This window comes from Lissotriton helveticus, chromosome 7, assembly GCF_964261635.1.
Source record: "Lissotriton helveticus chromosome 7, aLisHel1.1, whole genome shotgun sequence".
Lineage (NCBI taxonomy): Eukaryota > Metazoa > Chordata > Amphibia > Caudata > Salamandridae > Lissotriton > Lissotriton helveticus.
This window is the reverse complement of record NC_136068.1, coordinates 113742148-113769484: the sequence shown is the minus strand read 5'-3', so window position 1 is coordinate 113769484 and position 27337 is coordinate 113742148. Positions and strand designations below refer to the sequence as shown.

General features: G+C 45.6%; 1 protein-coding gene across 1 annotated transcript in view; it reads left to right on the top strand.

Annotated features, from left to right (window-relative positions):
* Positions 1-935: 935 nt before the first annotated feature.
* The window catches only part of PTK6 (protein tyrosine kinase 6), a 178317-nt gene continuing 151915 nt past the window's right edge, over positions 936-27337 (top strand). The window contains exon 1 of the mRNA XM_078651643.1: positions 936-1716. Coding sequence (XP_078507769.1) covers positions 1307-1716 — 410 coding nt within the window. The 5' untranslated portion in view covers positions 936-1306. The remainder of the gene's footprint in view (positions 1717-27337) is intronic.

Genomic DNA, 27337 nt, shown 5'->3' with positions numbered 1-27337 from the left:
GCTACCATTAGTGCCTTCTCAGGGGGATATGACTTTTCATCCCTGAACAAGACCTGAAAACAATTGGTCAATCTTTGGCTCTCTCCAGATTGGACAATTGTAATTCTCTCCTTGCAGGGCTCCCAAAGATCCACCTTTCTCCTTTAAAATCCATCCTCCATTCGGCGGCATGCTTCGTCCACCCAGTCAAAAGAAATAACCATATCACACCCATGCTGATAACTCTTCGCTGCCTTCCCATTGAAGCTATGCCAATATTTAAGACTTCCTGTATCACCCATAAAGCCATCCATACTGCTACCTACCTAACAAACTCAAAATTTCAGGTGGCTCCTGACCCCCGCATAATACCGAAAACCTATTGCTCGAACCTCAAACTTTCAAAAGGGAAAGACTTATGCCAAAATCTTTCTCTGGTAATGTAGCCAGAATTTGGAACTCGCTTCCTCCAAACCTTCGCACCACCACTCCATCTTCAAAACAAACCTTAAAACTCTTCTCTTCCAAAGACACTTTTATCAATAATTTTCATCTCCCAGCTCCCCACCAAGCACACACCCTCACATCCCTTGGACTCTGACTGCTTCATCACACTCATGGGAGAGCTAGGTCGACATTCGGCCTCAGCTGTGTAAATATGAAAAATGTACTCATGCAACCCCAATCGCTCCAACTTTAGTATGCAATTTGTAATTTCTTTTTTTGTGTGAACTACTTGTAAATATGTAACCCTCACCATGAGTAACATAGCAGACATACCTTTTATCACCTCTACCATGGTAATTGGAGTTTCTTATGTAATGTACTTCGCTCTATTGTAAAGCGCTCTGACACCTCTGGAAGTATGCGCGCTGTATAAAAAACACATAAATAAATGAAAGGTGAAGTCAGGGTGATCCCGCCCCGTCGGCTAAAAATCAAAGCTGGCTGGCAGCGTGCCCTGGGATGGATTCCCCGCCCTCTCAGGTGTGTTCCGGTACCAGTGCTGACTGGGCTGACGCACCGGCTCTGGCCAAGAATTCGAGTTCTTCTTTCTTTGTCAGACTGTCAATAACTTGACCAAATCTTTCCCTCCTTCCTCGTAAGCTGGCAGGGCGGCCAGAGAGGCGGAACTTGTCGAGTGCGGAGCCCTTGGAATGAGGAAGTGTCGGTGGCAGAGCCTGGTCCGGGGCAAGAGGACAGGTGCAGGAGCGCCCTGTCCCTGAACGCCCTGGGAGCCTCGCCTCCCTACGCCCCCTAGCGGCGGGGGTATCCGTGAACCCTTCCCGCTGCTGTGCCATGTAACCTCACCCGGACGCCCCTCGCCATGCGGAGACGCTGTGCCTGCTGCCCTTGGCGCTGCTGCAAGGATGAAGAGACGAACAAACCCCTCGGGGACCTGGTCATCGTGAACCCGCTCTCGCTGGGGGAAGTGACCCCGACACCCCCGGCAAGAACAGTGTCCGCGGCCCCCACACACGCGGGGAAAACACCCCCCACCCCCTCACCCGCGGCGAGGAGGGCCGCGCTCGGCCAGCTCTACGTCTGCCTCTGGGACTTCCAGGCGCGGACGGGGGAAGAGCTCAGCTTCAGGGCCCGGGACCTCCTGCTGCTGCTGGAGCGGCACGGCGGCTGGTGGAAGGCCGAGGCGGTGGACGGGGCCGGCCGGCGCACGGGCAGGGTGGGCTTCGTGCCTCGGAACTTCCTGGCGGAGCGAGAGACCGGGGATGCCCAGCCGTGAGTACAGCGCCTTTAAATCTGCGCGCGCTTCTAGGCGCTATGACTGCTAAAACGAATGTTCTCTAGAGTTTCTGACAGGCGCGACGAACTCGAATGGCGTCCTGTGGCTTGAATAACAGCTGGCATTGTTTCCCAGAGCAGTTGCAGTCTTTTTATCAACCGTGGAATGGTGAAAGGATGAGCCTGTCTTGCTGAGCTACAACACCGTGCCTTCCAGGAGCTATAATAGAGGGCCAAATATCGCGCCAAGAAAAGGCACATTATAGGTCACATTCTCGGACAGCATTATTTCGCTATTCCATCGTTTTAACACTCAATACTGAGAGGGGAAAAGTCTCACCAAAATAGTACAGATTTGACCCTCGAATACAACGATCAAACAGATTACATACAGTAAAATACTCCACCGAAAGGTGGCCATTAACGTTTACAAAGGGTCTGTCACTTGTTAGTGCCAAGTGGGTGCACTTTTAAGTAATTTTCGATCTGTTCTAAATACCTTTTTTGTTGTAATCTGTAGATTGTGTGGCAGATGTTGGATTAGGGAGCGAGACTGTCAAACACACAATTATGCGGAAAAGATATCAGTTGCCCAGGGCAAACACTATCTCTGTATTCTTGCCTACAGGGAGGTACACATCCTTGTAGTGGTCTGACAGCCTGACGGCAGCGCCCCCTTGCTCTTCCCGTCAGGGGTCTGATCCCATTTTGGGGCGGCGGTGCCATCTTCTGACAGGGCTACTTCGAAGGTGAGCGTGTGTGCTCTTCATATGGGCCCTTCAAGCTTTGCCCTGCCTAGCATTCCAGGCTTTAAAGGTGAGGGGTCATGGGGCTCGATTCACAGAACTAATTTAAGACAAAATCCTAAACTTACTACCATTTTGGTATTCACAGAAGGCACTTACTCATTTCGGTATTCACAGAAGTTAGGATTCCTAACTTTAGGACTCCTAAATGCCTTCTGTGAAAACCGAAAGTCTTAAAGTTAGGATTTTTCTCAATTTAGGAGTAGTAAAGTTAGGACTCCTAAACTGAGAAAAATCCTCACTTTAAGACTTTCGGTATTTACAGAAGGCATTTAGGAGTCCTAAAGTTAGGAGTCCTAACTTTACTACTCCTAAACTGAGAAAAATCCTAACTTTAAGACTTTTGGTATTCACAGAAGGCATTTAGGAGTCCTAAAGTTAGGACTCCTAACTTCTGTGAATACCGAAATGAGTAAGTGCCTTCTGTGAATACCAAAATGAGTAAGTGCCTTCTGTGAATACCAAAATGAGTAAGTGCCTTCTGTGAATACCAAAATGGTAGTAAGTTTAGGATTTTGTCTTAAGTTAGTTCTGTGAATCGGGCCCTGTGTGTTTTCAGTCTCTATGCATGGGGGTCGACTGATAGTGTTTTCAAAGGCTGTGTAAAAAGCCAAGGACTCGATGTCTAAACTACAGAATCTCTAGAGGTGCGTAAAAAATGCACAATCCCACAGAGAGCGAGATGGACACCTGGTCTCAGCTGTCACCTCCTCTGCTCTACCCTGCTTAGAGGTGACAAGCATTGGTGGACACCTAGTCTCAACAAGTATTTGCAATGCAATATGTCTTGCAATTTCACAAGGTTAAGTTATTGGCATTGTAAATGACAAGGCCATTTATTTATGTTTTAAAAACAAAAACAAAAATAAAAGGAATTGTTAGTTGCAAAGTCAATAGCTCAAACTCACGTAAATATGAGACCTATTGCATTGCAAATGCTTATTAGATTAATAAATAGAAACGCTCCCTTTCGGCCCACGCGGCAAATTCATTAAATAAACAAGCACGGCCGCTAAAGTGAAAGTGAAAGTGCTTACCGACCTATGAAGGAGACCGTGTAATGCCACAAGTAAAAGATCCAGTCCTCATGGGAGATAACACATGGCAACACAGTGGTAATAAGGAGGGACTAACAAGCCTCATTATCAATCAGAAACCAGCATTTACCAAGGACAATGACACCAGCCAATCAAAAATATGGGCTGAGAGAAGGCGAGGCTAACACAGCATATTCGACTACTGAATGCCTCACAGAGCGAGCAGGGCATGCGCGCTGCCGCTAGGCTTGACCTAAAAAATGACATTTCGGATCTCTCCTTTGTTCAGCAGACCGGCATTGGAGGGCATGTCCCTTCAACTTCCTCGGATCTCTCCTCCTTAGAGTTGCTCAACACTGGTGGGTAAGTAGTCTCACAACTACCACCTCTGTGGCCCTCTCATAGTGGTGTCCAGCACTGGCCAAGGGACCATGACTTGACAGTCCCATATACACAGCCTCTAACCCGGGCAAACCTGGGCCTATCCCAGGAGTGAAGTCTCAGATCTGCATTAGGAGGTGGTATAGTGGTTACCAGGGCTGTGCACGGCGAACGCCATATTGGTCACCTCTATCCGGCTGTGCAGTTCATACTCCTTGAACAACCTCTGTGGGCCTCTGTAGTTGACACCCCATCATTAGCTCGAGTTGACGTCCTTTGAAACGTCATAGTGGTCACCTATACCTAAATTTGCAATTATGACTTCTTTCCAAATGTTATCACTTATAGCGGGCGTTGTAGTTGAGACGTGGCTGAGGCTACAAATGGCCTTTTCTGTGTCAATGTGAACAGAGACCAACACAGCCTGGCTTTCTTCAGTGATATTCTTAGCTAGAATTTGGAACATGATACAAAATCAACAAAGATTGATAAATCAGTCAACGTGTAATTTTACGTGAGCAACATGTATACAGCCCTTTTTTCCAACATAGTATGGAAGTTTGCGCCCTTCTTGTACAATCCTGAAATTTCCATGGATCAGTTGTTATCAATCCTAGTCATATCTCACAGACCGAGAATGGTGTGGACTGGATAAGCATTAACCTAACCCTGAGCAGTCTGCGAAGGACAAGTGTGTGATAGCTGGGTGAGGCCCATTTCTAGCATTCCAAGACACCACCGGTGGATATCGACCAATCCAATGCACTGGCTGTGGATTTCAACCAATCAGTCATATTAAAAATTTAACTTGAGGAATGTCACGTGATTTACAACCAATCCAAGACACAAGGCATGAACTTCAACAAATCTAAGGCAGAGATGCACAATATCAACCAGTCCAAGACATGGCTGTGATTTTTAACCCTTCCTGATTGTTTGGAACTGATAGTCCTTCCCTTAGGCTGGAATTCACATAAACATGTCTGGTTTTTATCTTAATCTCTTATTTTTAAGTGGGTGAAACTTGCAACACCTACTATCGATTTGTTCGTGTTTACACACAATCTTTGATTGATTTGGCGTTTATTTACATTTTCAGGTCGAAGCCTACCAGACAGTACAACTGTCTGGTTTTATAGAATTCTTAGGGACATTCTGAAAGCTGGCCTACAAATGCATTGCTTACCACTGGCTTTGTGGTTTGTAACTTACATTTGCTTGCTTTCTATTTTCTGGCTTTATTTGTTTTAGGGTGTCTAGCATGTCTTTGTCCCTCCCGTGGATCATAGCTGTGTACTGTACTCTTCCAAAAGTGCTTGTGTTGGGAAACAGGCCTATACATTTTGTTCTTATCTTGTCGCATTTGCTGTGCATTAAAAACAAAGGTTAAATGTCAGACTGTGTTCTGATGGCGCTTAGTGTTTACTTTTCTTTCTCTAACTTCAAAGTGAGAGGGGTTTTCTGACAATTTTGTTGTGTGAAAGGAAAAGCTTTTTTCTAGCACATAATACTAATTAAACCTGTTAATGAAATGGGCAAACATTTCAGAATATATCCGAATTTGGAAAGTACAAATGAAGTACATTTTTTATAATTCTGAAGTGTGCTGGAAACAAATATTTTAATACGATCAAAGGAAATCAATACACTAGTGATGCCAATTCCAGACATTATTGTTAGTACGCTGTATAGTTTTATCAGTAAAACTGCATGCCTGTGCAAATATAATGGTAATTCCAACTGAAAATGTTTTGTCTGTAATGGCAGTAAGCTACCACGCCATGCATACTCCACTCTTCTCCACTCTTTGCAACTCCACTCTATGGAGAGGTGTGGCGCCGCGGCCAGGGCGACTGACGCTGGAATCTGGGGATCAGGGTTCGATCCCTGGCTCCGGCGGCAGGTCAGTCCAGCACCATGTGACTCTGGGCAATAGCTTGCTTAATCTTCCTGACGGCCCCCAGCGCCTAGAGACCCTTACGGGTGATTGTGCGCTTTACAAATGTTGACTTTACTCCACACTACGACACTCTACTCTATGACGCTTCACTCTACAACACTCTACTCAACTCTGTGGTACTCTACCCTACAACACTCTATGCTACTTCACTCTAGGCTTCTCCACGACACTCAAATCCACTCTACAACACTCTATGCCCCTTCTCTATACAACACTTTACTCCACTCTCCACCCCTCCACTCTATGTCCCTCATTTCTATGCCCCTCCACTCTACCGCACTCTGCTCCACTCTGACACTCTACTGTGACCAGGGCCGGACTGGGAACCAAAACTGGCCCTGGCAAAGAGCTTGGCTGACCCCCCTGGCAGCGGCTGAGCTGTTTGCCAGGGCCGGTTTCGGCCGATTTTGTTACAGGGGCCGATTTTGCAGCTATGCTGCAAAAACGGCCCTGTAACAAAAACGACCCCCAAGCGCCCAAAATCGGCCCCCACCCTAGCGGCCCACCGGGGAAACGCCCGGTGCCCGCTATGGGCAGTCCGGCCCTGACTGTGACAATCTACTCCACTGTGACAGTCTATTTCACTCTACAATACTTGACTCCACTCTATGGCCTTCCACTCACACTCTACTCTAAGACATTCCACTCTGACACAGCGCTCTCAACCCACCCCCCATACCTCTCCACTACATGCTACTCCATGCCTCTCCTCTATAAACACTTTTCTCCTCTATACGCCCTCCACTCTACATCCCTCATTTCTACGCCGCTTCCCTGTACCACACTCTACTCCACTCTTACACTCTGCAGCACTTTACTCCCCTCTATGAACCTTCACTGCATGACCCTCCACTCTCCACCCCCCACTCTCCACTCTATGGACCTCCACTCTATAACTCTTCACTCTACGACCCTCCACTCTGATGCTAACACTACACTCTATGTCACTCCACGCCACTCCACTCTACAACACTCTAAGACACTCTTTGCCCCTCCACTCTACGACACCTTACTCCACTCTATGCCATTTGAATCTGATACTCTACTCTATGCAACTCCATCTATGCCACTTTAGTCCACTTTACACCACTCCACTCTGCGCTACTTTGTGCCACCCCTCTCTATGATCCCCTATGCCACATTCATTGTACGACACTCGAGTCCCCTACTCTCCATACCACTCCACAACACTCCACAACATTCTGCCTCATTTGTCCCCACTCTATGCCACTCTCCTCTACACCACTAACTTTTGGTCATGTTGAACTGCAGCCATGCTGGTTTACAACGTGGCTGAAACACATTGATAGAGCCAATAGCTCCTGCATATACGAGACCTATTGGATTTGCCAATGCTTGTTAAACTAGAATGCTGTTCTAGGAGACCAGATAAAGCTTAGAAAATTCATCAGTTACCCCATGCAAAATATATATTGTGGTGTGTCAAGTATACTCATAGGCAAAATATGTAATTATGGTAATATGTGGTAATGCTTGGTCTGTATTAATGCTAGCTTCGTCTTAGTAGTAAAGATTTTCTCTTTAGGATCTCTATTTTACATTATTTCTTATGTGAAGAATATGCAGTGAAGAGTGTGCACTAAAAAGGAAATCTAAAGGCACCATCTTGGATGGATTGGAATTTTCAGACCTGCGCCAGGGCCATGAATTCCAAGCATTCCACTGGAATGACTGTAAATTCCAAGCAATCCAAGATGGTGCTCGTGAAATACCAAGAAGTCAATGTCTGGTGGCCATAACATTGAACTGATGTAAGGTGTTGCAGTGCAGTCAAACAGACCTATCATGAATTTGACCCAGTCCATTAAAGGGATTGGGAATTTCATCAAATCCAAGCTTGTAGTTATTAATTCCAACTCATCAAAGACAGGCATTTCATTTTCAACCAATGTAGAGTGGGATCTTGAGTTCCAAAGAATCAGAGTTAATGTTTGTGAAGCCCGACTTAATCCTGCGTAGGTGTCGTGAGCCGATCCAGCACAGGGATACTGAGTTTTAAACAATAATAGTTAGGGGTGGTGAATTCCATCTTTTTTCATGATAGGTCTGTTCGAATTGTTGCAAAATCCAGCCAGTGTAAGGGAGGGGTCATGAATCCTAAACAATGTAAACTAGGGTCTGCAAATAATGATTAATTGAAGGTAGGACCTGTGACTTCTAACCGCTCAAAAATAAGGGTCATGGATACCGACCAATCTGAGGGAGTTGTTGTTCCCTTTAACCCGTCCCCTGCTGGTGACGGAACCACTCCGTCATCAGCTGCGGTCGCGCTGTGCGGATGACGGAGCGGTTCCGTCACGGCCCGTTCGGCGCACCTGCGCGGCGCGGATTCCGTGCCTGCGCTGAGCGTTCCATTGAGCGGGCGGGCCGTGACGGAACCGCTCCGTCATGAGCACAGCTCAACCGCGGCTGGTGACGGAGCAGTTCCGTCACCAGCATGCGGCCGCCGCGCGGCCGCCCCGCCCTCTTAGCACTGCGGCGGAATAGCCGCCGCAGTGAAGGGGTTAATCCATCCAAGGCATAGTCAGAAACTTTCAGGAAATATACAATACACACAGTAAACTCCTGAGAATTCAAAAGAGTAGCCGTGAGTTTAAGAGATTCCAAGTCTGTGCTCTCCAACCCTTTCTGTACTAAGAGCTGCTTATGTCCAATTGTAATCACCTGGAGCCACTACTAACCCAAATGATCATTGTTGCAAAGGTGGCCACATCAGACAAGATTCCATTAGTGGCCATTGCATATAGAATTACTTGCAGTCACCACCTCAGTGCATCAGACAAGGTCACCAGAATAATGTACAAAAAAAACTATATCAATTTTAATTTTGAATACCTCTACAATAGCAGTCATATACTCAATGTCCATGACACCCAATAGAGAACATTAATAAAAAGACTCCCCAATGCAGCACGAATTACCATTTAAATGTCAACCTTAAATATAATATCTCTGCAAACATCAGCTATCCGTTCTGAAGAGACACACATTTCATTTTTAAATATATCTATTGTAAATTTTGGAAACCTACCCAATTCATCAGCACAAAAACCTTTCTTCAACCTAGGATGGGCTACACATACCGAGTTACTCACAGTTAGCTGGAGAGCTACCGGTACCTCTGCGCTACTCGTCGGAGCACCCTGTTCTAAGTCGTGCGTAAACAACAGCCATTCCAAGGTAGCAGCCATGAGTGTTTGCCAGTCTAATGTTTGGAGCTTGAATTGCAGCCAACTCGAGGCAGAGGACAGGACTTGCAAACAATTTAAAGTAAACTTTGAGCGCCATCCAACAAAATCAAGGTATTCGCTTCAACCAGTTTAGGATCTGTAAATAACAACTAGTCGAGTGTACCGGTCTTAAATTTTATCCTTTTCACAGAAAAGACTGAGGAATCAGGCAGATCCAATGAAGAATGTGTACATTTCAATCCAATCTATGATTGTGAGTTTTAGAAATGTAAGCATAGTGAGTGACAACCTGTGAAAGGTGGATCCCTGCTAAGCTAAGACCAGAGTTTGTATCTTATAGCTAAATAGTAGTTTCTTAATAGGTTTTGATTTTTATCAGAAGAATAATTATAATGTCACTGATGATCGAATTAAGAAAGGTTCTCCCACATTTTAATAACAAATATTGGCAAAGCCATTGAGTAGGCTGTCACAAACATAGGTAGCCACCTTTATATGGTCAAGCATGGACAGCATTTTAGATGCTTTGTTTGCTAAAAAGTAATGTATTATACATTAGCAGCGAAAGGGAAGCTGCTGAGACCTCGCAAATGTTTAAAAAAAAAAGGCAAAATGGTATATATTTTCATTTCTCAAAAAAGTACCCATTGGTTCAATAGTGTCTTGTACTCTAGGGGCTACTTTTTGCTGAAGGGGACTGACCCAATATACCCTATTGTATAAGCTTGTGTGCTGTGGAAGAAAAATATGAATGACAGAACAGATTAATGGATGAAGTGTTCTGGCTGAAAGCCCATTTATCTAAGTATAATATTTAATTTGACTAAAATTAAAGGGACTTGGCTTAAAAGGTATCTTAGTGCATACATTGCAGAGGCGCAATAAAGAAATAGTTGTTGGTTGACAGAATTTACCTTTTGCATCTAAAATAGTCCCTTATGCTTTCCAGTGGAGGCTGAAGGATACATCCAAATTGTCAATATAAAGAAAGTAAAACTAGAAAACTCCAATTGACTGATCATAGATGTCATTGACAATGTCTCAAGCTAGTGTTTGAAGGCTCCTGAGCCAAAGAAACCAAAGGCTGTAAAAAACGGAACTAAAGCCCATGGGAGTGTGTATAGAATCAAATATGTTCGCTGTGAATGCGGCAAGTGCCATTTTTGAACATATTTTGGAAATATATTATTTTCGGGGAGTTATTCTTAAAATGTCTCAAATAAAATCAGCTTAAGCGGGGTGGTGTCGACTATTATATTATTTATAAGCCTGCCCGGTCTGAAGCCCTGCAGACAAAATCTCTTAAGAAATCAAAAATAAAGAAAAACGATAACGAAGATCAGGGGTTAAGCACAGCACAGGAAGTAATAGAAAAAAGAGGGAATGAAAGAGATGGGTGAAAGGAAGAGCGAAAGGAAGGACATGAAGATAAGGCAGAAACTGTGGACGAAAGGATGGATGTAAAGGTAAAGGGACTGCTGGATGGAAGGGTAAAACAAGATTTGCATTGGTGGGTGAATGAAAGTGGCTGGAATGATGAAAGGCCGGATGAATGGATAGATGAATAGACGGCTGAATGAAAGGGTGAAAGGATAGGTTGGTGGATTGGTTAATAGGACGGTGAATTGATGCATGGATGGGAAAAGTATAGATGAATGGTTGGACGTGTGAGTGGAAGGTTGAAAGGATGATGCAAGACTGTAAAGATGAAGGGGAGGACGGATGGAATGGAGAAAGGATGGGTGGACACATGAAAAGATGGATGAAAGGCTTAAAGGATGGAGCGATAGATGGATGGAAGGCAGGAGGAAGGAATCAAATGTACGTTGTTACGACGTGTGGTATTACCACGCATTCCGTTACAATGCGTATTTTACAACGCAAGTCGTTACCACGACTTGCGCTGTAGGTGTGCGGACTTAGTAATAGTTAATTTACTATTCCAACACCAGGGTACGTACAGTAGGGAAGGTGTTGGAATAGTAAATCTACTATTCCTTGTCCTTTAGCGCCCTCCACTGCAAGTCGTGGTTACGACTTACGTTCTAAAATACGCGTTGTAAGGGTCCTGCGGGGTAACATCCGCGTCGTAAAAGATGTTCCCCATGGAATCTCATCTAGAGTGAGTAGAGTTTAGTCGCTTCACTCACTTGATTGCTTCTAAGGGATGGAACACAGTGGGGGTTATTTACATTTTCTGGCTACTCCCTTGAATCCAGTGAATCGTGGCCAACCCAGGGGAATGTCGGTGAACCTTAGATAATCCAGTGATGGGATATAGTGTATCTGGCTTCCATCCGGCTTCCGGCTCTGCCATTCTCTGCCCCTCCACAACAGGACCAATAATTCGGAAAGAGACCTCTCTTACAACCAGGAGAGTTGACAACACATCAATAAGGTGCAACGGCGGCATGACGTATATGTATAGCTTTTTATTGGGTTGGAGACAAAGGTGTAACTCTATTGGGTCCCAAGCACAGTATTTGGTAACATTTGACAGCAAAGCCCTCTGAGCCATTGTCTAAGAGGGGGAAGTTCCAAGGCCAGGAAACCTACAAAGCCCTGGAAATCCCAGGAGGCCTGGGTAAATAGCACGCGCCCTTTCACCCTTGAAGGCAAACAAATAAATGAGGATTATTTCCTTGTAGAAGTGAAACCAGAGCTGGGCGTGCGTGGCGCCTTCTGTAATTAAGTGAAAGGCCTTGTAGGTGCAGAGGGTGCCGCCTGTTGCTCTCAGTTTGGTATGCACTGTTTGATGTGTGTTTATTTTTAGATACACAGGCTTTTTTCCGGATTGCACAGGGCCCTGACCCCTGCCTGTGTACCTGAAACGAGTGGAAGGCCCTGCACGTGAGTGGGACAGGCGTGACCAAGTGGAATCCACGTGGATGTTAAGGAAATGCCTGGGCTCTGTGTTTGCTCTTATAGGGTGATTTTTGGGGCTAATGAGCAACTAAGTTTCAGAGGCAAGTTGTCGATATTCTGGTCACAAGCTTTGCACCCCTGGCAGCTGACAGTTGTAGAGCTTGACCCCAGGGCCTTTGATCTAACTGTGTATCTTCGGCAAGATGAAAAGGATACATTTCTGACTTATTTCCATGAAATAGCGGTGAGGGAGCCAAGAAGACCTTTGAGGGAGAGATTTGGATGCTCTGATAAGAAATTTTGTTTTTTTGTGCCTTTTTATATTAGAAAGATTGTATCAGTGCTCCATATCAGACAGTATTACTGATTGAGTAAAGTTGAGTGTAGTCAGCATTGGGAACGAACGAATGAATGAATGAAGAATTACGAAGCACAACAGAGACCCCTGCGAGGTAAAAGCAACCAGAAAGATTAATTAAATGCAGGGCCACTGGAATTATGCGGCATGGGAAGACCATTACTAAATTATGCAGGAAGAGAAGTCAAATTATACGGAGTAATGTGACACTTTTCGCGAAAGTATATATCCTTATTGTGTTACACAGGTTAGCGCTGTCTTGACAAAGGCTTCACAGTCACCACTACCAATTTGACACCCAAACAGAGCAATAAGCAAAATAAAGAGGACCAGGCAACATCTTTCAAAGGGTTTTTCCCTGTGCAGCAACAAGTGTTGCCAGGTTTTAGTAACTTTTGATCTGTTTGAGGTTGAAACATGATTTTTGTTAAAAATCTGCAGATTTTTCCGCCATTGATGGATTATGCAGCAAATTCATAGTTATGTGGAAAATGATGCGATCTCGAAATCGCCTAATTCCAGTGTGGCCCTGGTGAACTACTTCATGTGTTAACAGCCAGGGGTTCGTACTTTCCCGAAAGGACAGGTGGTTAGACGTTTGTCAGAGAGATACATTGAAGGCATTTCAGTTTTTTACTGTCAGGCAGGATAATGACCTATATGGGAGGACGGGTTCACTCTATGGTTACACATAACTTCAAAAAGGGATATTGTGTAGCGCCTTCTTCTCCAGTAACACGAGACGCTACATTGTTAAGGGCCCCGGTTTCCATTTTGTTACTGATTTTGGCATAGACAATACAGCCGGAAAAACAGGCATGCACAAAGCTGTGCATATTGGTGGCATAAACAGTTCAACACATTGATGAGAATTTTGAAGAAAGATTAAATAGCAGCAGGTGTTTAGTGCTGCAAGCTAATGTTTTCATGAGTTTACTGTTTTATTATATACTAGCAGCCCGTCCCGACGTTGTCCGGGTATGAATTGCTGCCGGCCAGTAGTACATTGTTTTGTAGGATTTCGTTTTGATAGCATTTCTTATCTGTGACAGGCCTGTGAAACGCTCCGATTCACAGTGCACTGCTGATGCACTTAAGAGTGCGCGTTCAGTAGTGTGTGAACTCGAGTTTCCCTACTTTATTTTTCCTTGCAATATTATATAGCGCGAACTCGACAACTTGGCATGAGCACAATTTACATTACAGAATGACACATTCATTTGTGGTAGGCACGGGGAGACAGCGATTTGCCTGGAATCACAGGATGTTGAGCTGATGCCGAGATTCGAACGTAGCTCCCCAGCTCTAAAGTTCGCAATTCTAGAACTTGTGTCTAAAAGTGTATGTCGGTGCTGAGCATCAATGAGAGAGACCTGTGCATTTTTCAAATGGGTGGTGAAAAAATATGAGTATGTTGCTGGAGATGTGGGCCGCCGTGCCACCAATGTACTTATCGGGGGAGAGTAAACACCCATTATTCCGCAACTTTCTTTCCGCATACCATCACTCCGCATACTTTCATTACGAAAGTACCATGACTCCGCAATGCCATTATAACGCATGGCATTTCATTTTATATGCTTTTACTACGCATACATTTACAAAAAAATTCGTTGTAAATGCATGAATGGTAAAAGCATGTTTTTTTAAATGTTTGGATAAGGTAAGTATGGGTATAGGGGTATATGTTTTGGGGTACTGAGGTATATGTTTTGGGGTGTTTGGGTATTTTAAGGGTTCAGATATAGTTGTGGGTTATGGGGTACAGGGGTAGTTTTAGGGTTTAGGGATAGGTATGGGTTTTGGGGTACAGGGGTATTTTTAGGGTTCAGGGCTAGGTTTGGGTTTTGGGGTATAGGGGTATTTTTAGGGTTCAGGGCTAGGTTTGGGTTTTGGGGTACAGGGGTATTTTAGGGTTCAGGGGTAGGTTTGGGTTTTGGAGTACAGGGTTATTTTTAGGGTTCAGGGCTAGGTTTGGGTTTTGGGGTACAGGGGTATTTTTATGGTTCACAGGTAGGTTTGGGTTTTGGGGTACAGGGGTATTTTAAGGGTTAAGGGCTAGGTTTGGGTTTTGGGTACAGGGGTATTTTAGGGTTCAGGGGTAGGTTTGGGTTTTGGGGTACAGGGGTATTTTTGGGGTTCAGGGCTAGGTTTGAGTTTTGGGACACAGGGGTATTTTTAGGGTTCAGGGGTAGGTTTGGGTTTTGAGGTACAGGGGTATTTATAGGGTTCAGGGCTAGGTTTGGGTTTTGGGGTGCAGGGGTATTTTTAGGGTTTAGGGATAGGTTTGGGTTTTGGGGTACAGGGTATATTTATAGGGTGAAGATGGGTTAGTGTTTAAGGGTGTTGGGGTATTTTAAGGAGTAAGGGTGGGTTATGATTATGGGGTGCAGGGGTATTTAAAGGGAGCAGGGTGGGATTCGTTTTTAGGGTGTAAAGGGTAATAAAATAAAATAATAAATAAAAATAATATAAATAATGCAATTTAAAAGAAAATGTTTTAATTAAATTAAAAAAATTTGCGTGTGTCCATATATATATATATACTAGCAGCCCGTCCCGACGTTGTCCGGGAGCAATTAGGCTTCAGGGCCCCCGCTCGCCCCAACGTTGTCCGTGGGTCCCCCGGAGCCTTCCTCCATATCTTGCAGTATTATACCTCTATGTTTACTTTGTACGCTTTTGTAACCTGCACACGTCACTTTTTCCTCCTGTAATGCAGTATTATACCTCTATGTTTACTTTGTACGCTTTTGTAACATGCACACGTAACTTTTTCCTCCTGTAATGCACCGTTTGGCTCACTTTTGTAATGCTCCGTTTGCTTCCTCTTGCTCACGATGTACGCTTTTGTAACCTGCACACGTAACTTTTTCCTCCTGTAATGCACCGTTTGGCTCACTTTTGTAATGCTTCGTTTGCTTCCTCTTGCTCACGATTTTCATTTTTGCTTCATTTTTCCGCCGCTCACCGCTCCTAAATAAATAAATAAATAACCTACCTCATCTGCCGCTCACCGCTCCTCCCCGCCTGTCTGCCGCTCCTCACCGCCTGTCCGCCGCTCCTCACCGCCTGTCCGCCGCTCCTCACCGCTCCTCCCCGCGCCATGTCTGCCGGTCCTCCTCGCGCTCCTGGACGCCGTTCCTCCCCGCGCTCCTCATGTCAGCACGCACGTCGCGGCCGGCGCTTCTTCCAAGGGACTACTTTTTATTTTCTGTAAATTTTTTAAATAACGTATATTTATTACGTTTATATAGCCTATATCCATCTGCACACCCTGACGATTACAATGATGTATTGGGTGTGTGGATTGGCGCTGTGGTTCCCGAGTTTACCCGCCTCAAAGGTTCAAAGTTCTTCCTTTATAATAGTAGTATATATATATATATATATATATATATATATATATATATATATATATATATATATATATTTCTGTACGTCACTGCATTCTCCTCAGGAGCATCACATGAGGCGCACACAAGAGGGTAGTTTCAATTATTTATTCCACAACAAATGTCCCGACAGACGCGTTTCAGCTTCACGCCTTTGTCAAAACGCGTCCTGTTGTTTGTGCAATAAACATTATTTGAAAATCTCCACGCGAGTGCGGCCGCTTCCTCCCCTGGCTGGGGAGGGGGATTTTCGGAGCTGAATATATATATATATATATATATATATATATACACATATATACAAACATATATTTGATGTTTTAATAAAGTACTTTTACAATGTATATGACTTTACCAGACATGCATTTGCGTTATAATGGCATGCGTGATAAAGTCATATGCGTTGTAAAAGTTTTAGAAATTATGTCTTTGCGGAGTAATAGTCCCGCGTTATAAAAATTGCGGAGTGATGGTATGTGGGATGTTGGTTTGCGGAATATCATCACATATTCCCGGGGGAGGGATAGTCCCTTTCTTGCTATTTCCGTGGAGGCGGGCCTTGTGTCCGGATGTGCGTTGCGCGAGGCCTGTGCGCAACAGAAGTGGAAAATCTCCAGTGTGCGCTTCAGGCGTCACCGGAAGTTAAGGCGAGATTACATTTCCTGCACAATGGCCCCTGTTTGCGCTCCTTCCGGCCCTTGGGAATAGCGCCATGCCTGACCTCCATACAGTAAAGCAGGTGCACGTCACTGGTAGCGCGGGGCAAGCACACCCGGAGCTGGAATGTACAGAACCTGGGAAGAAAAAACAATGAAATATTGGGCACAACGCTTGCTTTTTTTCTCCGTAATCCCGCGCCCCGCACACGCCCACGCCCCCAGCACACAATATGAGACATGGCATGAATGGCGAAACGTACCACACGCCCTCAGCGTTTGTCACGCTGTAACTTTATTCAGTTTGGAATGGAGGAAAACTAAAAACAGTGTTGTGCGTGAATAGACAAGCTACTAGTCTTATGCACTCAATCATCCATACAAGCGGTTGACATGTTTCAGCCCCATAAAATGCCCAAGCGGGTCGGGGGCCTTCTTCAGGACCTAGAGTAGGTTCTGAACTGAATAAAGTTACAGTTCAGGCAATGCAAGAACCTTTTAATTCACCACACTTGAGCACCCCCATTTTTTGTCACTGATCACTACTGCTATAACCAGTGTTTTTCCTCCAGGTGGAGGATAGCTTATCAAAGAAACCCAATGATGATGTTGTCACGTTTGTAATAATTTCAAAAAGGGGGTGGTGATGGACAGAGTATCTGAGTTAATCAGAACACTCCTACCCAGTCAAGAGATCAGGGCTTGATCCATCACCGTTTTTTAGCTCACTGCACCATCCCAGTTCAGAACCTGGCTACATGCAAATTAGTCTGTCCCTGGCCCAGTGCATCATGGGAACAGGGCAGACCAAACTACCAAGCCAATTCTTTACTGGAAAGGAAACAAGCTTCCAGGGACCGGTTTCTGGCATTACAGCCGTCTTCGGCCCGGCTTGCTTGAATCCTGATGGTGCAGTGAGCAAGGGACTCATGTCTGAGCATACCCTTCCACACTTATGGTGGCCAAAATAATTTCAAAAAGGGGGTGGTGATGGACAGAGTATCTGAGTTAATCAGAACACTCCTACCCAGTCAAGAGATCAGGGTAGGAGTGTTCTGCTTAATTCAGATACTCTGTCCATCACCACCCCCTTTTAAAACGTTTGTAATAAGGCGGAGAATCAAGATATACCGCCTGACGGCCTACGTATGTGAATGAGGCTTTTTTAAGAAAAGACGGCAAGAAAACTTACCCTGGTTACACAGGTACAAGTGATCCATTCCCCATTGATATTTGTTAATTATAAAGAACGCCAGAGGCGATGCTTAATTTGAACCAGTGTTTGCAGATGAAGCCCATCGGCAATCATTTTTAGAGACCAGCACTTAGTTTTCAGCATCAGGTTTAATCTAGCACTATTGGGATAAAACACAAATTGGGGAAAGAAGGAGAAAAAGAAAAATGGTAAAAACAATGAAGGAGAAAGCAGGGATAAAAAAGAGCTTGTAAGAGTGAGATTAAGAGGAGAGTCTGGTGGGGATTAAAGAGGCACGACGTGGAATTACGACTACACAACCTCTGTGCTCTGCACCTCCCCCTGCGGTAGCTTCGGCCGCAGGATCTGGAAAAAACTTTGAGCCCTGGCACTAATTGCTTGACAAACTAAATACTGGCTGGAGGCACCAAAAAATGTAGGTGCCTGTCAAAATAGCTTTGAACGTTAAACCAAAATAATGGTTCCAACACAGTTTCAAATAATCCCATCTCGTTATTGCTTTCAGATTAATATCCAGCTGACACATGTTTCACAAAGAATTGACATTACAAGGCTATCCTATTCTTTGCTCTAGTTCAAATCAGTAAATGTGTTAGAAATGGCGATGCGGGGTGTCAACCATTACAATGACATACATTGACTGTGCAGTACCCCTTTCAGCAAACCGTGGGTAGCAGTCTACTAGGAGGTCAGATAAACCAGGCTTGAGAAGGATCCGAGGAGTGGCAGCTACAATGGAGACAGTGGGTTATGGTGTATTTTACCAACTCGTAAAAATGCTAACGGTTCATTTCTGCGTACCTCCAGATGTTACTGGCGGGAAGGGGGTCAGTTCCTATTAACTGGGGCGGAGAGTTTATCTATTTATTTCCCCTTTTGTTCTCTTGCATCACTGCGTTGCTAGGCTGAAGCATCAACATATCTGACTTTTGTAATAGACACCACAGCATTACCTTAACCCTTACACCAGCCGTTAAGGCATGTAATTTAGTATAGATTCCATTGGAAACCAAAATTTGAAGTTATATGTATCGGGGAAGAGGGTGAACTCCATCCACCTTCCTCGATCCATGTCTTTATCAATGTAGTTCCTACACTGTTATAGTGACCCAAATGTTGTGACATTCAATCAGCCAATCAATCAGGGGTTTGTAAGGCGACGACTCAAGGTGTGGATGGGGGTAGGCAAGGAAGCTGCTGGTCCTTCTGGGTGTGGAGGATCATTCGAAGAGACATGTCTTGAGGTACTTCTTGAATTGGGATAGCCTGAGGTGGATGGGCAGGGTGTTCCAGGTCTTGGCTGGGAAGTAGGAGAATGAACTTCATCCGGTTCTGGTCTTGTGGATCCTGGGGACGGAGGCTAGGGTGCGATGGACAGAGCAGAGAGTTGTCTGGTGGGTACGTGGCATGCGAGGTGTGGTTCAGGTATGCTTGTCCTATGTTGTAGTGAGCTTTGCAGGCATGTGTGAGGAGCTTGAAAGTGATTCTCTTGTTGACTGGGAAGCAGTGGAGTTGTCGGAGGTGCTGCGTGATGTGGGTGTGTCGGGGGATGTCGAGGACCAGTCTTGTGGCGGCGCCTTGAATATTCTATAGTTTCTTGAGTTGTTTCTGGGTGACGGCGATATAGAGTGAGTTGCCGTAGTCGAGCCTGCTGGTGATGAGTGTGTGGATGACAGTCTTTCTGGATTCTGTGGGGATCCATCTTAATGTCTTTTTGAAGTAGGTGTAGTGTATAGAAACAGGCTGATGAAACTGAGTTGATTTGGCGGTTCATTGAGAGTGATGAGTCCAGTATGAGGCCATGGTTGTGTGCATGGTACGTAGGGGTGAAAGGCAGTCCCAGATCGGCTGGCGGCCAGGAGTCATCCCAGTCTGAAGGGGTGGGACCCAGGATGAGTACTTTGGTCTTGTCCGCGTTGAGCTTGAGGCAGCTGTCTTTCTTCCAGGTGGCGATGGCTGTGGTAGTTGGTTCTGGCAGTTGTGGATTCATTCATGAGGGAGAGGATCAGCTTGTTGTCATCGACGTAGGAGACAATGTCGACTCCATGGCTTAGCAAAGATATTGATGTAGTAGGGTGTGTACCACCAATGCTGTCTTACCTATTAGATACAAAATCAAATCTTGAAGTAATATGTTTCGAGGAAGAGGGTAAACCCCATCCAGTTTCCCCAATCCTTGCCTTCATCGATGTAGTTGCTACATCGATATAGTGACCAAGATGTAGTAACATTGATGTAGTAGGGTGTGTACCACCAATGCTGTCTTACCTATTAGCAGTCAAATCTTGAATAATCTGTTTCGGAGAGGAGGGTGAACCTGTTGGACTTGGCCCTTTTTGCAGGGTCACCCCTGAGCTTTTTGCCTTCCTCCTGGTATTTTTTTCTGACCTGGTGTTGGTGGTTTTAGGACTCTGGGCACTTAATCACTGCTGTTCAGTGTCCGGTTCTTCAATGTGCTCTCAATGGTAAACTTGGTAAGATTGGTCTACACCTGTTTGGCATCTTTAATTTACCTATCGGTCCCTTGTAAAGTGGTATCTCATATACCCAGGGCCAGTAAATTAAATGATACTGGTGGGCTTGCAGCGCTGCTTGCACCACCCACCAATGTAGTCTTTCAAACCTGTCTCAGGCCTCTGCTATTGCAGGGCCTGTGTGCGCAGTTTACTGCCACTGTGACCTGGCACATAAAGTCAGTGCCACGTCTGTGACTCCCCTTCTGCTACATATCAGTCACCCCTAAGTTAGGTCCTAGCTAGCCCTATGGGCAGGGTGCACTGTAGGTAAAAGGTAGGACATGTGTCTTAACTGTGTGGCATGTCCTGGTAGTGACAAACAGCCTATCTGATTTCTCACTACTATGAGGGGCTGCCCTCTAATAGGAATGCATTGGGGATTTACTGATATGTGTTTCAGTGGTAATTACTGACATGAGAGGAGTAGGGTAATCAAGTTTGGTATGTTTGGAATAGTGGTAATAAATGCTGCTTGCAGATTTATTACCACTATTTTAGAAATGCCACTATTAGAAGTGGGCATTTCTGTGTGCTATATGTCTTTTTACCTGCCTGTTGTGTATTGCATGTCTGGCTCTGGGTGAGAGGGGCTGGGGAGGTGCAGTGGCTCCATAGGGGCTAGGTGGAGTCAGCACTAGGCTGAATAGGCCAATCTGCATTTGGAGTAGTGGGAGGAGTAGCACCTGACCCTGAATAGGACGGTGCCTGCTTTCTACAATGCTGGCTCCGCCTCCCTTGTGGTGTGTCTGGGACCAGAGCCTACACTAACAATGAGGGTGGTGGTGCACATGAAAACATGTATGTAAGTGCCCCCCAGAACTGGTTTGGACAGCGCACAGAGCCCTGTGCCAGGGGGAGATCAAAGACGTTTTGCAGTATAAATATTGGGGCTGTGACCCCATGTTTTTGGGACCTGCTTGGAGCTGAAGGACTGCTGGGCGCAAGTAGGAACCGACACGAAGGACTGCCCCTCTGCTGGAGGGCCCTGTGAGCTGGCGTGCATGGGCCCAGCTCTGCCCTGTGGGACTTTGGGGACTGAGCATGTTGTGAGCGCTTAAATTTTCCTGGCAAGCCATCCAGCACTTTGGAGTGCCCTGTTGTCCCCTACAAGTAGAGTGTGGCGAGCTCTGTGCCGCAGGAGCCGTTTGACTACTTGTTTCCCCACAACGGGGAGGGTGCTGGCCAATGCTGTTCTAGAAGCCCGGGAAGTTCTCTCAACTTTCCTCTATGCGGCGGGCGCAGTGTGTGTTCGCGCTGTGAGGAGATCACCTTGGATTCCCCTTGATTTGTGCCCAGAACAGCGCGTGGCCATGCTGTGTGCGTGGTGCTGCCTTCCCCAAACCAAGAAGTTGCCGAAGCTTTGCTCCGTATTCGGTGGCAGAGGACGTGAGCAGCCAGGACAGGTGGCAGTTGCCTGACTGGGGGCGGGGCTCCCAGTCAGAAGGAGGAGAGTCCCGCATGTCTGATGAAGTTGTTGGAGGCTGGGCCGGAAGCCGGTCCACAGCCTCTAGGGATGATGACTGGAGCCATAGCGATCTTCGGACCCTGAGTGACCCTGACGCAAGGAGGAGTCCCAGAGGGCGAGACTCAGCAAGAGCCGTGCCAGCCCCAGATACGGCTGTGACAGCGGGTGAGTGCGTTGGGAACCAGAGGGCCTTTGGTCCCGGGCCACGCAATCCTTTTCCGCCCCCCGGGTCCATTAGCAAACCTCACATGGGTGTGGAGGGAGCAATGATGTTAGACCTGCACTTGCTCCCCAAAGGGCAGCTGTGCCACATCGTCCCAGGCAGCTGCGCGCTTTCTAGTCTCGGGGGCAATATTTGTCCTAAGGTGGTATTGCAGGGTGAGCTCAGGATGGGCTCCCATGCTTAGGAAGGTGCTGACTTTGGAATTCACAGTGATGTGGAGGGAGTAATCCCCATGTGTACGTGGGTGCCGGCAAGGTTATAATTCTCGCAGGATCAGGATAAACGGCACTCGTCCAAGGGGTACCCTATATGTACAGTGAAGTACTGGTGATTCTCGGGAGTATGCCCTCTACAAATGCTACTGGGTGCACAACTGAGGATATGTGTTGCATAATATGCTATACGATATGATGCTATGATGTTCAGGCCTCATGCTTGGTGCTAAGTTTACCCTTACCAGTAGTTACTGGTTGTTTTACCAACTGTGAGTACTAATGGTTATGACAGAGACCCGATTGGCCCTGTCGTGTATATAATCCATGTAAAGTTATACCGAGTGCCAGGTGGTACAGTGTATATATGTGATATGTTCTAATGTGTTTTTATGCTAAAACAAAGGCTATTTTCTGTGGAGTTTCTTTTGTGGTGTGCCTAGTGTTTCACTGATGTGTGAGTGTGTTGCACAAACACTTTACACTTTGTCTCTGGGATAAGCCTGACAGCTCGTGCCAAGCTACCAAGGGGGCGAGCAGGGCTTATCCTCAGTGAGTAACTCCCTTGCCCTGACTAGAGTAGTGGTTTCTGCCTGGCTTTGGCACATGCCCAAGCCAACCAGAAATTCCATTTCTAACAGAACCCATCCACATTCCACGATCCTTGCCATCATCAATATTGTTGCTACACCATTTTAGTGACCCAGATGTAGTGACATTAATGTAGTAGGTTCTGTATCACAAAGGCTGCCTTATCTCTGAAAGCATCTGCATAACCCAGGCCTTTCCATGTGTCCTTGTTTTTGCAGGAACTTTCTTTCTCTGCAAGTTGGTGAATCTACAGCACATAATTGTTTTGTGTTGTCTACAGAGGATTCAAAGACTGGTATTTAAACGTGTCTTTGCTACGCTGCGAAGCTCAAGGAAGAGAAAATGAGAGAAAACACTTCTGTATACTCTTAGTCATGTTAGATCAGCTCTGCAGTAGGTCATTTCCGGTGCAGGAAGTTGAAATCACCAGTCTGGGTGCACGATACTGTAAGTGTACTGGCCCCCTGTGATTTCCCTTTTCTTGTAATGCAGTTTCCAAATTTGTGGTTGGCAGGCCATCTGAGGCAGTGGCGGCCACAAACTATAGTTTCATCTACTTTATTGCTGTGTACAACGTAATTGTGGTGGAGAAACATCAGCGATGTCCCAACTCATGTCGGTGCAGGACTCTGGAGTTCCTGCAGTATTGTCCAGTGCAGTAGCCAGCGTTCTCTATTGGACTTGATGGATAGTTAGATGAGTTTATGTGCAGCGCAAGCTACAAACTGGAATACCCTGTATCAGAATTTAGAGTAACTCTGCAGAGGAGGAAAGTTGGAGGACTAATGGAACTAGGGCTAGAAGTCCCTTTGAGTGTTTCAAGAGTCTGACACTAGCTCAAGGGCCAGCGCCTCACAGTGCCCTCAGGCCAGACCCTAAAACTGCCCACCTGTGCCAGCGTTTTGCTGTGGGTAGCAGGGTGAACGTTTCACAGTGTTACCCCATGAACTGAAACTTCTCACACTGCCCACAAGTCCAGCTGCCCATGTTGTGTTACCAATGAAAGCTATTATTGATGGCTATCACTACCAGCTTCTCATTGCTCCCTATCCAGTGCAGCTTCTTTCACTGCCCACCAGCACAAATTCCTGACAGTGGCTATCAGCCATCGTCTCCCATTGCTGCTGCACTGTGGTGCCAATGTCCAACATTGTCCCAGAGTGCCAAGCGCTCACATTAACTAAAAATGCAATCTCCTGTCAATGGTCGCCAGTAACAACCTCTCAAATCCATCACTACCCCAGGTTCTGCCTGCTTGCCATTGTGAGGGGACCCTGTGTGATACTTCCTCTTACTTGGACTGCCTCATTGCTGGGGGTCTGTGTTGCTTGCCTTGTTTCCCTCCCGCCGCCGCAGTGTACCATCGCGGCTGCCGAGCAGAGGGAGACTTCATTTCCCAGGTTCCCTAGCACCGCAAGTGGCGTGTCAGCGCCCGGAGGCGCCCTCAAAATCAACAGCAGCCCCGCGTCGCGGGAGCGCGCGGGAGCGTCCGGGGCTAAGCCCGGGCAAAGGGCGGGCCCAATGTGGCCCTCAGAGGCCTGAGGAGGCCGGGCAGGGCCACCCCTCTTGGCTTTTGCCACAAAAGGAGGTAAAGTGACTTAATCATTCACCGGAGATCATCTATATTTTCGTCTGGGCCTTCTTTGAGGGATTTAATATTGCTTAGCAAGAACACTCCTGGTGTCTTTTTGTTGCCTTCCTACTAAATATATAAAAGCCAGATACACCATGACTTGTAAGGGGGTTCCCAAAAATACCATCACCAAGAGGGACCCGCTAAAGGGGACACTGGACCATTACTTAAACAGAGCTACATCGACTATTGACCAAGAAATAGAGAGAACAGAACGATGTCTCTCTACAGACATTACATCTACCAAGCTATCTCCTTTATTGTCAGCTGATACAGCACAAAACTCTTCTCTCCTGGAGGAATTAAACAAGATGTGTAACACCACATACGCTTCTTTGGGACCGGGAAGTGGGCAAATCAGAGTCCCTACCTGCCCTATAGAAAATACAATTCCCCAGTCTAGTATATCTTCCCAAACAAACGATAGTCCCCTGGGTACTCCCCTCTTACCATCAGCTAAAGATAACAGGCAATCGATAGTGCTGCCTCAGGTCCCTTCTGTTAAAAGAAAGCAAAATGGGACTAAACATACGGAGAGTTCAGCAAAACACCAAAAATTAAACTCAAGCACCCCCCTGGCTATTAGTACCACCATTAAACCATCTAAGGCACATTTAACACTGGAATCTCCCCCACTTTCTCCACAGGCAACTCTATTGGTCCAGATTGAACACCTGTCTAAATCTATAATATCACTGCTGATAGAAAGAATGAACAGCTATGGGGAAAGGCTCACGGGCATAGAGGAAATGACTAAGGCAAACTCACTACTAATACAAAGCATGCTAGGATCAAAGCAATTACAGTCACGAGCTGCCACCGCAGCGCCTAAAGCTACTGCACATAGTATTACTGTACACAATCAACCACTAGTCCTACACACGTCACCTTCAAACACCCAGAAGGCTACCCTAAAACCGGTAATAGTACCGAGTTTTGCTCCCAGAGAAGGGCAGAACAAAAAACTCACACTCCACGAGGGGTCAGTTGATAGCCAAGTCAATATACCAAGAAAAACCAACCATATACACTTACCACCGGAGGCCGCCCCATTTGTGTGCATCCTCTCGGGAGTGCCTGTATTGACAAATGGAAAAGCCGAAAGGCAACAGGACCTAAAAAACAAGGTAATGTTCTGGTTAACAAAAAATAGACCCCTGCCACCAAACATTGATGGAAGAATATTAAATGTTAGAAGGGTGAGTTGGCTAGGACCCCTACCAAAGGATATAGCCGGAGACTTGGTACTAGTAAATTTCAGGGATAAGCATGTCATTCCATATCTTCAAGCCTGGCAGCCACAACTAGGAGACGGCCCTATTGTAACCTGGGAACTGCGTGACTTTTACCCCAGTACATCATACTACCCACTATTAAGATCAAACGCAGAGAGTAACTATTTGAGGGGCAGTAGAGGACATGCATTGAGTGGCTACAATATTCCCACCTCCAACCGTTTTGACTTATTTTATGGTCTAGATTCATAGCTGATTTGTTCCATTGATTTAATTCCATTTTAATGTAATGTTATTTATTGTGAATGAAATATAATGGTGTATATATATGTATTGTTGCTTTTATGATTTTTATATTGCAAAAATCGAATAAAGCTAATCTGAATCACTACCCCAGTTCCACTTTCTCATACCACTTCTACTGCCACTAGCTCACACTGTCATCCACGCAACACTGGCAAAGGATGGCACCTACTCGCACCTTTGTTAGGTGCCATCCATTGGCCAGCATGTTCCCCTCAAATTCTTACAGTGTCCACTCGTGGCAGCTCTTAACACTTCTGATGAGTACAAGCTGCTTTCGCCGGCTTCTAAAATCACCTTTTTTGATCACCTCCCCACTACCCGCTTGTCACACTGCCCACCTGCGCCAGCTGCTCCTAACAAGGACCAGGGGACTCCTAGAGTTCAGAAATTCTTTTAAGCAGATAAAGGAGCAGTTGAAACTCTAATACCCTCAAATCTTTGGCATGCCTGCTGAGAGCCCCAACAGCTGCAATAATTTTGTAGTCGTTGTATAAGTGAACTTTTTGTACAAGAGTCAGAATAAGCTTTATTCAGGTATACAAAACCATAAAAGAATACTCAATATAAAAACATAATTACAATACATTACAGTATCTACTTCTATTAAAAATAACATATCCATTGTCGTACAAAATGTAGGCAAGCAAAGTAAAGAGAGGTGTAAAGATAGACGTACAACCATGAAAACAGTAAGTTCTGCATATACAGGGTGAGTTATGGCTCATGGTGTATTGTGTGAGAGAGAGAGAGAGACAATAATCTCCTTTAGTGACTACAGTGCATGAGAGACCAATCAGCCGGGCTCGTGGAATACCTGTGAGGTGCTTTTGTAGGAGGTTTGTCTCATGACCAACCAATCAACATGCTGTCAGCCAAATGCAGAATGTGTGGACCATCTCTGAGATGCTGTTGGATTGATGGTCCTTAAGACTTGAGATCTCCTGCTCCAGTTCTTGCCATGCGCGTCAGGATCCCTGCTGAGCTGTGTCAGGAATAGCTGCTATGATGCGTATAACATGGAGTAACTATAGTTTAGAATTAAGCTTGTGATGACAATTAGAGTACACTGGGCAGGGCATGCATAAGACCAGAAGCCTGCAGTGAAGAGGGATCTGCTTGACTGGGTGAGGTTAAGTAATTTGGCCCGCTAAATTGATTTAAACTGCTCTTTTTTCACCATTTGAATGGCTTTGGGCTTTTTTTCGCCTCTTAGGTTATTTGGTGACTTTTAGCAATTTTATCCCTTACCTTTTCAAACTTTTTTTTAAGCTATTTTTCCTAGTTTATTGTGCCTTATTTAAAAATGTTTTAAAAACGTATTTTTGATCCCATGTGGTTTGGACCTGAGAGCTTTTTACATCGTATATGTATTGTCGCCTTGCAGTTCACACACACTTTCACGGAGGATGTTTAAATGAGGTTGGCGAATAAACTAAGTCTGGGTTATGTCATGTATAATATTGAGCCAGTTGGAGGCTACTTCATGTACAGGTGTCATCACATTTTAAAGAGCCAGATTGTGTTTTGTAACTCACATGCTTAGTCATTTTT